At 39.8% G+C, this 13,435-nt stretch overlaps 2 protein-coding genes across 2 annotated transcripts; one reads left to right on the forward strand and one right to left on the reverse strand.

Moving 5' to 3' along the window:
* The first annotated feature begins 3,068 nt into the window (after positions 1-3,068).
* Positions 3,069-6,756, forward strand: LOC109051713 (tumor necrosis factor ligand superfamily member 10-like). Its single transcript, XM_019069196.2, has 5 exons — positions 3,069-3,262; positions 4,324-4,470; positions 4,720-4,765; positions 4,844-4,957; positions 5,439-6,756. The coding sequence occupies exons 1-5, from the start codon at positions 3,149-3,151 to the stop codon at positions 5,891-5,893; spliced, it is 876 nt and encodes a 291-aa protein (XP_018924741.2). The 5' UTR covers positions 3,069-3,148; the 3' UTR covers positions 5,894-6,756.
* Positions 6,757-8,516: 1,760 nt separating this feature from the next.
* LOC109049153 (E3 ubiquitin-protein ligase MSL2-like) lies at positions 8,517-13,360 on the reverse strand. The gene is made up of 2 exons (XM_019066855.2): positions 12,115-13,360; positions 8,517-10,956 (listed from the first exon to the last, which is right to left on the reverse strand). Exons 1-2 carry the CDS (start codon positions 12,254-12,256, stop codon positions 9,296-9,298), a joined length of 1,803 nt encoding a protein of 600 aa, XP_018922400.2. The 5' UTR covers positions 12,257-13,360; the 3' UTR covers positions 8,517-9,295.
* Positions 13,361-13,435: the final 75 nt, after the last annotated feature.

The following is a 13,435-nucleotide window of genomic DNA, read 5'->3' on the forward strand; positions in this document are numbered from 1 at the left end:
GGTGTTGCCATTTATCTGTTATATGTTATGGGTGGTTGCCAGGGCATTGCTGTGAGTCTGGGTAGTTGCTAGGGCATTACCACGTGGTTGCTGAGTTCTGGCTGATGACCATGGTGTTGCTATGTGGGTTTTTCCAGGGCACTATTATATGTTTGCTAAGGTTTGCCAGAATGTTCCTATGTATTTTCTTAGCCGCTGTTAAATAGTTGCTTACTGACTTAAGTCAAATGATTCCACCTACAAGTCTTAATGATATTCTGCTCCCTAGATATAGTTTTGGATTTTCTACTTTTGAAATTGTGATAGTTTACGATGAGAGAGTGTTCCTGTGAGTTTAGGAGTTGCTCAAACATTCAGCTCCAAGAAAAAGGGAGTCAGTGGGGGAGGATTTTCTCTCCGGTGCAGGACATCGGTCAATCATGGCGCCAGACTACAGTCGTGTTTCATGGGCAGAAGAATCTCCCTCCACTACCTCCCACACCAATACCACCCACACACTCATAAAATAGATCCTCAGATATTTCTGCTGATGTATGAATGTGGCAGGGTCACCATAAGCGATGAGTTTGTCACTCTTTGGCTGCAGCTTTTCCTGGCGTCAGCTAAAACAAACCTCGCCAAATCTACACTTTGCATTCACTTCTGCTGGAAAATCCCAAGTTTCCGGCCCGTCCACTGGTCGCCTGCCGTTGTGTTTCTTTTTTATCCTTCTTTGTGTTCCTCCTCCTCCCTTCCACTGTGTCTGTGCCAGATACGTTCAGATCCACAGTGCTGCTCATTGCATTGTTTAGGTTGCCTGCAATTCATGTCAACACCATGGCCTTCAGAGACCGCAGTCGAACGCAGCTGGCTGACAGAGATAGAGTGAAAGAAAGAAAAAAAGAAAGAAAGAAAGTGAGCGAAAAAGAATGGGTGTGGAAACAAAAAGAAATATTTGAATTAAGAACAAGGTTCATACCAGTATTTCCATTGTTCTACATGCAAGGACATTTTGTTTAGCTTTGTAATCTCTTGCTTTGGCTTCAGAATTGTGAATTAATGTAAACGATCACCACAAGCATTGTTTGACTTTATTGCCAATCAGACTGGTTCTTCACAATAAGCCTATAAAAGAGCACTGCTAATCCTTAATAAAGAAACACGCCCTCCATTTTCTGCTGATTTCTGCTTATGTTTGGTCACCTCCGTTCATCTGCTGTTGATTATTGAAGCTGATCTAATCTCAGCGTGACACATCTGGCACAAACAAGTCCATGAAAAAAGCAATATTGGGTAACTTTGCTGACGTTTGCAGAGCGGGACGGAGCATCGGAAGGCCCCTATCCTGCTCTGCTGTGAACTCGCATTGGGATTCGTTTTAAAAACCTCAGCGGTAATGTGAGAAACATGTAAGCACCCCCAGGTTAACGAGTAAATATGCTCTGCTGGAAACAGCAGTGCTTTTTAAAGAGTGTTAATCATATTTATTATGTCTTTAAACTTAAAAATCATACTCATGGATCAACAAAAGAAGCACTGTTTTTAATTAAACGTTTTGGGGGTTGTATAACGTTCATGTATTTTAGAAAATTTGTCCGTTTGCTTGGGATTGAAAGGTACTTGGTGTTATGAAGCACATGGAATGGCATGAGCAAATGATCTTGTCATGTAAAAACTATATAGCATATATAAGAGTTAGACATGGTTGGACAACAGGAAGAAAATGTAGTTGTACTTTTTGGACCCTGAAATTTACAATTGACTTTTTTTTAAAGGGGCCCACCAAAACCTGTCAGCTGAAGTTGATGGGAGTAACAGAATAGCTCTTTAAATCAGATGGCAAGAACTGGCCAGCCCCTGAGAAGCACAATACACGGAATACCCCCTTGACTTTGTAAATGGGACCAGATTGCAACCACATGTTAGAAATCAAATACAGTCAGAATTGGTCATGTTCTCTTGAACAAGAACAACGCAATATTACAATAGAACAATGAATCTGATTTAAAATCAGCATGTTCCTGAATGAAAATTTCATTAAAATAAAGATGTAAATTGTTTTAAATCCATCTTAAGCTAGTGCTTTGGAACATGGTAGATGGTTTCTAGATGCTGAAGGAAGTTGGTCATTAATTCAAGTTCTAATCCAAGATGTTCTTCCAGTTTAAACCAACTAATAGCCAATTTGCACCAGCTAATCAAAGTCAATTTACACAAGATATAAAGTAGTCTAATAATATAGTGTAATACTTAACACAAAGGCTTCAAAGCTCTGTAGTTTTAATTTTGGTGGGCATAAACATAATGCAATTCAAAACAATGATGACTGAGAGATGTACAAATTAATTTCTCAAAAATCTGATGTATTTGATATAACAATTTGTTTTAAAAATTATGCTACGTTTAAATGCTTACTTTACAAAAATCTTCAGATTTCACAGCAGAAAGACTTGATGGGACCTGAACGTTGACATTTTTAGAATTACTTTAAAAGGTAATTTACCTGCAAGGAGTATGAACTATAAATCAGATGACAGAATACGTATTCTTTAGCAAAGTTTATGACGTTTATAATTAAGGTTCCTTAGAAATTCATTCACCATATGTCAAAGTAGGGTTAAATGTGTCACGCCACTTTCACTTTAAAGGAACAGTTCGCTCAAAAATGAAAATTCTATCACAATTTCTTCAGCCTCATGTTGTTTTACATCCATATGTCTTTCTGAAACACAATAAAAGTGAACAGTGATTAAACTGTCATTCTGTTAAACATCTCCATTTGTGTTCCATGCATGGAATAAGGAAACCCCTGGGGGTTAGGAAAAACTTGAGTGGGAAAAATGATAACAGAATTCATTTTTGAGTGAGTTGTGACTTTAAACAAGATTTTGCAGCAGGACAATCACCATTTTATGAGACGACGGCTAAGCTACGTAACTTTCACAAGTAATTCTTACATATTATGATCGCACTGAACAAAAAATAAAAAATAAAAAAAACGAAAGAGGCTTTAAATACATTCATATCTTTACAGGAAAGCAAACCCTGCACTTAGTTTCCTTGATAGTCAAGCGCTGCCCCGCCTCCATGTTTTTTCATATGTAGAGACTGAGAAGGAATTCTGCCCCAGCTTTTGTCTCGCGCTGAAGTAACACACGCAATTGTCAGCATGACAAGCTCACACACCATGCAATATATCGGACTTCTGCTGCTGGCTGCAATTCTCCTGCAAACAATAGCCGTGGCTGTAACGTTCATATACTTCAGCAACGTCTTATCGACGGTAAGGAACGTTTAACAAGCGTTTTTATGCATGTTATCTCAGAACTTGTGCAAAGTTTGCCTGAACGCGTCGTTGTGCGTATTGCGACACTAGAAATGGACTCAGAGCAAATGAGTCTTGTTTGAAAGCGTTTCTCGGTTCGTTTGCTGAGGTTTCTGCCTGCATTTTTTTGAGTGGACAGCTGCCAACAGGTCGCTCAGTGGAGCCTGAAGTACAAGTTAAACAACAGCAAACGACAATCAATGGCAATGCTCAGTTTTTTTGCAGAAAAAAGTCAGCATTTTGTGTATGCAAAATATAACTTTCTATAATTATTATTGTATAATAAATTAAAAATAAGTATATAATGTCTTAATTTGTGCACTGTATGCATAGAACAGATTGTAGAATTTCATAAAATTATAGAATGGATAGATTGGCATTTTATGTATGCAAAATATTATAAATGCAACATAGGCTACCGGGTTTTTTTTTTCTTTATTTATTTTATTTTTATACATTTTTGTGTATACATACAATAATACGATTTAAGCATTTATAATTTTATAAAAATACGCAACATTATATTATTTTAGCATTGTATGCAAGCAAAATTTTTTAACAATACTTCCTAATTATTAGTAAATACGACATTTTGTAAACATGCAATGTAAAACCATTTTGATTATAAATACAAAATGTCTTAACTTTTAATGATCAGTCAATCATCATATAATAATAAAAATCAATTAGATATGATGACTTTATTTTCCATTGTATAAAAAGATAACTAAAATTGTATGAAAGTATAATTTCTAAAAGTATTTTTGCATTTTATGTATACAAACGAGAAAATCTATTTGATATTTTGACTGGCATGGACCTACATTTAATTTAAATAAAATAAGTACATGTGATATTCTGTTTATGTAATTAAAACAATAATTTTTATTACATGCACATTTAAAATGCGAAAATAGTACACAATAAGCTGTTTGTTTGATTACCGAGCAGAATATTTAGTTGTTGGCTTCATAAAATAATAGGTGCTAAAACACACACGTATGTATTTTTATTTGCAGATGAAAGAAACCTTCTCCAAGAGCAGCGTGTCGTGTCTGATGCGCGCCAACCTCAGAACGATAAAAGCTCAGGATCTGAACGCCGCGGAGGGAAAGGACGACCCCTGCTGGCAGGTCACGCAACAGCTCCACTTTCTGATTGAAAAGGTATCCGCTTCAGAGGGGGGTCGTGAATCATAAAGCTGGCCAGGGTGTAGACAATGAGTCCATTTATGACTTGGATCGTTTTTCCTTTTTTAATTAATAGAGGAATTTCCTTAATTATTACAAGCTTAAATTGAGGAAACCCAAATTCGCTAGAATCCCTATGCTGAAGAATTGATCCATGCACAACACTCATTGTAAAACCTTAAAAATTGAACCTTTTTTAAATGATATTTTTCCTCTTTTTAACAGTCAATGTCCAGTCGTTACCAAAAAGAAATTTCATCTGCTGTCAAAGGTATTTCACAGCACATTCATATTTTATTTTATGTGAAGACATAAAGTACGAGTGACCTAAGCTTGTGGCTTTTAACAGACGAAGTCTCACGTGTACTTCCCTCATTGGTGATCCAAGATCAAGACGATTCCCCTCGGCCTAAGATTGCAGCACATGTGACTGGGAGCTATATACCAGAAAAAGATGGAGGAGGTATGTATTGTTCCTAAAAATACTTTTTTAAGCTTTCTTTATTAGTTGCTAGAATTTGGTAAAGTTTGACTTCTGCAGCTCTTTTCAATTTCTGTTTTTGTACTGAATTATTACAACAACAACTCCTAGTTTATCTTTGGGTCATAGTCCACATTCACCTTTTAAGTACACTAAGATATGCAGCCAGACTGGAAAACCACTGTGCTATGCAAAAACAGCATTGCATTCCTGCAAATAAACATTGTTTTCATGTTAGCTTCCCTAAAAGGAAGCCAATAAACCTTTAAAGTAGGTCAGGGGACGTTTTACTCTTTTAAAAAACCAAACAGTTTCATCATATCTCTGTGGCCATTTGCCTGAAACAAAACGAGCCGAGTCTTTAAAACAAGCACTCCGTTCTGTTCGTCTGCCAAATGCTGAAACAATGCAGCTTTTCTGTCAAACCTGACCCATAGTCCTTCTCTTTGTCTTAACAATGCAGGTCAACCAAACAGGAAGGTCTACGGCCAGAAGATTCAGTCGTGGGAGTCCGAAAAAGGTCTGGCTTTCCTCCAGAACGTGGAGTTAAGTGACGGAGAATTGGTGGTGCCGCAGGCCGGGCTTTATTACATCTACTCCCAAACTTACTTCAGACACACGCTCATCGAGGAAGACCGCAAAGAAGAGGACGGGATGTCGGACGAATCGGTTCGGGGGAAACCGATGTTGCAGTATGTTTATAAAAAAGTAAGTTCGTATCCGGTGCCAATTCTGCTAATGAAGAATGCCCGGACGACCTGCTGGTCACGTGACACCGAATACGGCCTGTATTCCATCTACCAAGCGGGGCTTTTTCAGCTCGGAGGAGGCGACAGGGTGTTTGTGACGGTCAGCAACGTAAGCACCATTGACATGGACGAGAAGTCAAGCTTCTTCGGAGCGTTTTTGGTCAGCTAGTGATGCACAACTAGAAAACAGAGCACCTCACGGTTTGTTTTGAGCTCTAAGATGAGCAACAAGACTCGGCTTGCATGGTATTTCTACCTGAGCTTTCTTTGAACGGTCGCCAAGCGCCTTAAAACATTTGGACGTGCCTGCCGAGGTGCTCCGTCTCTTGCCAAAACAGTTAACCTTGATTGATGAGAGCTCGGAAAGGTGCAAATGTTTGGCGTTTTTACATTCGGTCAACGGATCCGATCGTAAATCAGCTCCTTGGTGAAACGTGTTGGAGCTCAAATCCAACACGTCTGCCTGGAGGGCGATGGAAAGCGAGGGGCTTGCCAGGACATTTTGGAAGTGAGTTGTTTGGACACGATGCGTCTATTCCGGGCAGGAAAAAGGAAGGTGTGACTTTAAGCAAGACTTTCACACCTGTGGAAGAGCTGCAGGCTTTTCCTGTGTGCTTCTGTCCTCTTTGGACTTGTGATTGTATTTCCTTTCTCACTTTTTTTTTAAAGACAAACTGCATATCTGGATGTAGAAATGCGGTTGGAGAGACTTCTAAATCATGCCTTGATTGTATTATTGACATGATTGTCAGCTTAAGCACTATAATTGTTTGTATTGTGAGTCATTTTTATATCATAATTCATTCCTTAAGCATGAATCTTGTACATTAGCTAAATGTGAAAATCACTGTGACATTGTAAAATGGTAAATCGTCTTGTACATAGTGTCTTTTGTATATAGTTTTACCAGCGCTGAACATATACTGAGGATTTTTGCATTTTTGGTTTGTTCTTTGTAGTGTTTGTTTAATTCTTTTTTATAACATTTATTCTGAAACTGACTTTCAGTTAAAAGTAACTATGTACGTTACAGTACACTGTGTTCTTCCTTTTCTGGATATTTTTCTTACCCAGACTATAATTCTTCTTATTAAATATGTACATTATACAGAATGTTGGTAAAACAATTATTGGGTGATTCATTATACCTTTTTAAGACCATGTAACTTTATTACTTCAATATTGTTGTAACAGTCTAAGTTAAGTTAATAATAAAATGAATTTAAAAAAATGTTACAACAATATTAATCTAGTTATATTGTCTTTAAAGGGATACTCCACCCCAAAATGTAAATTTTGTCATTAAACACTTACCCAAATATAATCATTCCAAATATTTTGGATGAAAACCTGAAGGCTTGAGTCCCATAGACTGCCAAGTAAATATCAGTGTCAAGGTCCATAAAAGGTATGAAAGTAGTCATCAGAATACTCCGTCGTGCGATCTGGGTTATATTTAGTGACTGGAAAAATTTTGTAAGCAAAGAAAACAAAAATAATGACTTCATTCGATAATTCCTTTGTCAACGGTCTCCTCTGTGTCTCTCCATATCACCATATGCTGCCTATGCTCTTCTGTATCATCTGCGCTATAAGGATGTGCAGTTTCTACATGTATTTAGCTTTGATTTGGAAATAAAACAGCGCATCCTTGTGGTGCGGATGACACAGAAGAGCATACAGTGATATGGAGAGACAAAGACACACACAATATCTAGACTGTGACAATGTATTAGGTGATTAATCTTTTATCTCAAATATTTGCTATCCACTGGAACTTTTACATTTTTGGGGCTTTTTTGTATTATGGCTATTTTTTAAGTTTAGCACTCATTTGACATTTGTAGAAAAATTTATTTGATTTACTATAAACAAGGAGGTTATGAATATGCAAATTGCTGAGGTATACATACAAAAAACAAAATCAATTCTTTCTGTATTCTGCCTACTTGAGTTCTCTGCCTACTTGTGATAAATGTTCGCAAATACAATTACTGGGCAGAGGTCCAGAACATTACTGCACCCTATGGATTTGTTTGATTTCACTATTAGGGACATATGATTCCAGTTAACATCTAGTATTCTTTGGAACATGACCAATTAATAATTCTATTTTTAACATCTGATGTTTTAGGTGCAGTATAGATGGTTCAAAGTTACTGTAGAAGAAGATGCAACACCAGTTGAAAACAAACACATTATATATGGATTTTCCCATCTTCAAGTTAAGCAGTAGTGCCTACCTAAGCTATATTTTTCCTGAGCTGGAATATTAATGAAATACCTCATTAAAATTGTATGCTTATAATTTATGTCAGCCCCTTTAAAGTGATTTTGCACTGGTGAAGAAGAGCTACCAGGATATCCCAGCTAAAAAAATGCCACCTCCACAAGCTATACCCACCTTCATGTTACTTCTGGTTGATTAAGTCAGGAAAAACAACATTGCACACGTACAGTTCAGTCATGGACAGTCATATAAGTTATGCACTCACATATGGACAACATATGTTTCATTGCAAAGTCTTGTTGTGATTGCAATACACTCTTGTAATTGTTTGCAGCACCCATTGTTAAACATCACATGTCTGTGCAGCTGTGTTTAGCTTATTCCATTTGCATTCAAGTTTGGATATATATACACAGTCACACTAATTAATACATTTATCATTTAAACAACCTTTCTAAACTTGTCAAAAAGGTTTATAAAATCACCTTCAGAAAAACAAGCAAAAACAAACTATGCAACTTCTAAGATAAAGTGATTTTTTAAATGAAAGACAAGAGTCATGTTAGGATTTTTCTTTTTTTGTGGAAATATGTTACATTTATATTACAGGTATTTAAATGCCCCAAGGGAAAAAAATAACAGTTTGAGACAGCAAAAACTAGCACAATCAGGACAACAACATAATTTAGACAGAAAACCGTACATACTGCATCTGTGTGACTTGCATCTGTAGAAATGGTATCCAGCTGATGCCCTGGGTGGACCGTAATCTATGTTAAGTGATACCCAATAAATACTGCAAATGCTGTTAATGTAACTTACAAAATATATCATAAAATGTACTTTTTAAATCGAATTCCTTAAGTCTGTGTACAAAAACTGTTTATAAATACAACCAGTCTCTACTGATGCTGTAGGGTACCACTCATATAACAGGTCTCATCCCCTAACCTACAAACTGAAAATCTTCCACATATGCACATAGCGTGACCCACAACAATGAGGTCAGGTATATCTTGCCAAAGATTCATGCCTTACAGATCACTTGTACTTGAATGTAAAAAAAGAAAACCTTTCCCAAAAGAAACTCTTGACTTACAGTATCCCACCTCACCGCTCCTCCTAAAAGTGTGCAAGAAAACCAAATTGAATAGTACAAATGATTTAAAGGCATGAGCTTCAGCAATAACTAGTTTAATTGATAATGTGAACTGGAACAGAATCACAGTAGCTGCCTTATCGCTGACTCTGCTGGCATCAGCCCCCTCGGTACAGTGCCCTCACACTGAAAGCAAGCCGGTTTGGAATACAGGGTGATGTTAAAGGAGAATCATCTGGTATTCAGTCAAACCTCATGTCCAATGGTTCATCGAATCCTTTATCTTCGTGTGGCCCTGTAGCCAAGAAGGAGGCCACAGGTGAGCCAGCCGCCGTGGAGACATTAAGCATCCCGCCGGCGCCACTACCGGTGGCGTTCCGCACTGCGATGCTGGTGACGTTGATGCCTAGAGTGAGTCTTGTCTGCTCGAGCGCCTTCTCTGGCACCGCGAAGGCCTCCAGCTTCTTTTCGCCATTGGCCATGTAGGAGTTCTGGCAACCCCTGCATATGCAGTCCAGACAGGCTTTGCGGTTGGAGTAACAGGGGCATCGCTGTCCACGGCATGTAAGAACACTTGGGTTTTGAGTTGCTCTGCCGCACTTGCAGCCCTTTTTCTCCTGTGCCTTTTTGTACACTACTTTCGTGGGGCTTCCAGGAATGAGGGTGTTAGTCAGAATCCGTTCTTTCGTCTTTTCCTTTGACTTCGGAGTGCCCTGTTTGGACTTAGTGTATGCCTTTTTGGGTCCATGGTTGTCAATGGTCTTTTTGACAGTTTTCGCAGGCACCAGTAATGCCTTGCCAACCTTAGAAAGACCACCACCGTTGGGCACCGCCGCCATGTGAGGGATAGTCTGAGCAGGAGATTTAGGTTCGCATTTGACTGGAACAGGGGCGGAGGCACCCAACGTTGGGCCGCGGACGAAGGTTGAAATGGGTACAGGCTGAATCTTCTCGCTGTCACTTTCCGACCGCGACCGCTTCCGGTTGGACCGTGGCATTCTGGGCGTCACCGCGGAACAGGATATTCCCAAATGTTGCGGATTCTTTTGGGACATTGGGTGCTGGGGCAAAAGAACCTCCTGCGAGTCTTGCGGGAGAGAGGAAAGCTGCCGAGCAGAGTTGATCGACGCAAATGGTCCTTTCAAGTTCGCTGAAGGTTCGAGAGTCGACTGCAATATCGCAGGGCACTCATCCTGGGCGACATGGTCTGGTTCTAGAGTCCTGAGCACTTCCTCTACACTCAAGAGGAGAGTCCCGCCATCATGTTTAATATCCTCGCCAAATCCACAAATGTCCATGGTACTGGTACAAAGGTCCTCGCCAGCAGCTGCCACTGCCTCGCACACTGGGATCTCATTTGTGAAACTCTCTTCTTTCACTGCATTGCCCCCATTTTCCACAGGGTCTGGAACACTGGCCTCTAGTGAAGGTAAACTGGCGGTCAACTCCTCCACGTTGGTCAAGCCATTGCAGTCCTGGAGACCGTTCACCCCTAGAGGACTGAGGTCTTGCTCCTTGATCTCTGTCGATGGGGACTGGCCCTCATCGGGGAGCGTTTCTGAGGTTGAGGGTGTAGGGGACTGGTTTGTCAAACTCAGGGAGAGTGACTCCTCCCCCTGTCTGTTGTCAAATGAGAGGCCCTCATTCAACAGAGCCAAAATGTCTGGGGACCCTCCCACAGTACTTGAAATGTGCTGGGCGAGAGGAGAGTCTGCGATGTACTCGCAGAGCTTTCTGTAGCAGTCCACCAAGATGCACAGCTGCTTATTCTCTTCAAACTGCTCGTAGTCTTTACACCAGCTGCACGAGGGTTTCATCATCATCTTTTTACCTTTACATGATTTACAGACATAGTGCTGGCACGATGAGTTTGTAGGAGCAATTGGATCTTGTAGCAAATTGCCTAAATAAAGAAAGAAACCATGTTTAGGCCATAAAACAACAGAATAGGTATTATAACAAAACATCTACAAGCTAATTACGTAAAGAGCAGCCTAAATAGGCAGCTTGGGTGCTGTACCTTTAAAATTATCATTCTAATCAGTTTTGTGCCTCATGAGCAACGCAATAAAAGCACTACATTGTATCTAAACAAGACATGGTTCTGTAACATTCAATAAAAGCCCCACATATGTGCTGATGTCAAAAGGGTCATGTGATCTTGCATGATGTCGCTCATATTACATGCTCAGCATATGGTTAGCAGAGATCTCAAACGCAAATGCACTGTGTTTATAAACACATGAACATTATGTAAGCATGCAATGCTTAATATAAATATTAAGCAGTTACTGTTGCGATTACAAAATATGCATTGATTATCAACAGCTATATTAGAAAAAAGGAGATTAGCAACGAATTGCCATCTCATTCAAAATAAAAGCATTACTGCAAAAAGGGTTTCCACACCTATTGACCAATCAATTTATTACTTGCAATCAAACTGCATTTTTAGCTAATTATAAAGCAATTACGATATGAAATTATAAATAATGATTTGCATTACTGGAAAATGATTTAATAATTATTTATAATTTATATTAACATATTTAATACTCCTTTGTTATGGAACCCCAGTGAAAAATACACAAACTGTTGAATATAAATATATACATATATAATATAAAATTATAATGATTTGCATGCCTGGACAATAATGTGTGTTTCTTTAAATGTATTTCTAATATATACATTTATAAATAGATATATAATTATTATATATATACTATATGTATATGAACAATTTGAATAGTTCCACTGAAATCCTGTAAAAATGGAATCTGGGTAACTGGGCAATTTGTCTCAAGCTACCGGTTTTATTTGAATGAGCAGGCAAGCTATTACTATTCAACCTCCATGCATCTATAAACACAGAGCTTGTATGCACGGCTGTGTGTCTAAATGCCCAGGCTCCAGTTGTCATTGTAGGTCAGGAATTTGTGGACTGAATGGGGGTGTGTCATGGTCGGTGGAGCTCTGAGAGCAGCTCTAAGCGTGCAGTGATCAAGCAGAAGTGATCATGCAAGCATGCAGTGATCAAGCAGAATAAACGGGCTCTCACCACACACAAGGCAGGCGAGAGACTGTCTGAAAAAAGGCAAGAGCTTATAGATTTCCGCCAAAGCCTGGGGGTCCCGGGGATCGCACTGCAGCACCGACCGACAAGCTGACACGTAGAGAGTGGTCGCATTCACCGGGTTCATCTCAGCAGTGTCGAGCTAGACAGATCCAGTTCGGGGAGGAAAAAAAGAGAAGGAGCGACAGTACAAGGCTTCAGTCCCGCCGGCAGCCCACGTATCATCAATGTCGATGAACCTGAGCGTGCAAGTCCGTCGAGTGTGAAATGCAAGGGAGATTTCAGCAGATATGCTTGTCTTTACATCGCATGCATTAAAACCACTCCATCTTAACGTTTGCCCCTCTTCCACGGCACGAAATACGGCCAGATCATCATCGTCATCATCGGATAAAAGCACATCCACGTTGATCCGATTGAAAACACATTCAGCAATGCATTTGCACAATTTCTTGCATAATTTTTTTTTTAAATTCAACAACACACTGGTGGCGCTCTTCACCCCACCGGGCCTCCAATTACCACCAAATTCAAACAGAGAGCACAGTCCAACTCCTCGTCTTGTCTTGCATGAACGCAGTCCTTATTTGCAGCGCTATTCCATAGGTTTATTTATTATTCTTGTCGTGCATATACGTGATCAGGCTCAGATCATCATAGCGGCAGCACACAAACACCGTCACTCTGTTATTGTCCGCCGCTCTTCATGGCGCTGCAAATACCGAAAACAGGCCGCTTTTTGTGCACCCAGTCTTCCAGTGCGTTAGGCTGCCAGATATTCACCGTGCATGCTAGCGAAGTAATTTCAGCTCGGGTGTAACAAAGCGCCGTTGAGTTAGCTGCGCCTCAGGAACAAAAACAGGCCGCTTCGCTTCTTTTTAGGATTTATCCTGCCGTTTCCTTTCGTTTTGGCGCGTCGTACGTGTTACGCGTGATAAATATGCGAATTTAATATCCACACCATGTGCACAAATTATTCTTTGGAGAAAACCGTATGGATATATATTCAGTAGCGATATTGAAATGTATGTGTATTTGAAAAGGCTTCTCCCCTCCCTTCCTCTCCGCATTAGAACAAGGAGGGGGGCGCTGCTGTCCACCTCTCGCGAGATCAAAGGAAGAACGGCTGTGGAGAGAGACGCTCCCGGGAAGGTCTCGCGATAGTTTTCCCGGTTTGGGAGGCTGTTGTGTTTAACTCGCGAGAAGAGAACGCAAACTAGTGTGGGTGACTGGTTCCCTTGGTTACATAAACGTTATGATGTGGGGCGTGGCGTATACACATCTTTGGGGCGTGGTCTCAAAAAAA

This window comes from Cyprinus carpio, chromosome B24 (assembly GCF_018340385.1).
Source record: "Cyprinus carpio isolate SPL01 chromosome B24, ASM1834038v1, whole genome shotgun sequence".
In the NCBI taxonomy this organism is placed as follows: domain Eukaryota; kingdom Metazoa; phylum Chordata; class Actinopteri; order Cypriniformes; family Cyprinidae; genus Cyprinus; species Cyprinus carpio.

Coding starts and splice junctions, on each gene's coding strand:
- LOC109051713 (XM_019069196.2), top strand. CDS start 3,149: ATGACAAGCTCACACACCATGCAATATATCGGACTTCTGCTGCTGGCT. Junction 4,471..4,719: donor TCCACTTTCTGATTGAAAAG/GTATCCGCTTCA, acceptor TCTTTTTAACAG/TCAATGTCCAGTCGTTACCA. Junction 4,958..5,438: donor ACCAGAAAAAGATGGAGGAG/GTATGTATTGTT, acceptor TTAACAATGCAG/GTCAACCAAACAGGAAGGTC.
- LOC109049153 (XM_019066855.2), bottom strand. CDS start 12,256: ATGAACCCGGTGAATGCGACCACTCTCTACGTGTCAGCTTGTCGGTCG. Junction 10,957..12,114: donor TCTCGCCTGCCTTGTGTGTG/GTGAGAGCCCGT, acceptor TTCTTTATTTAG/GCAATTTGCTACAAGATCCA.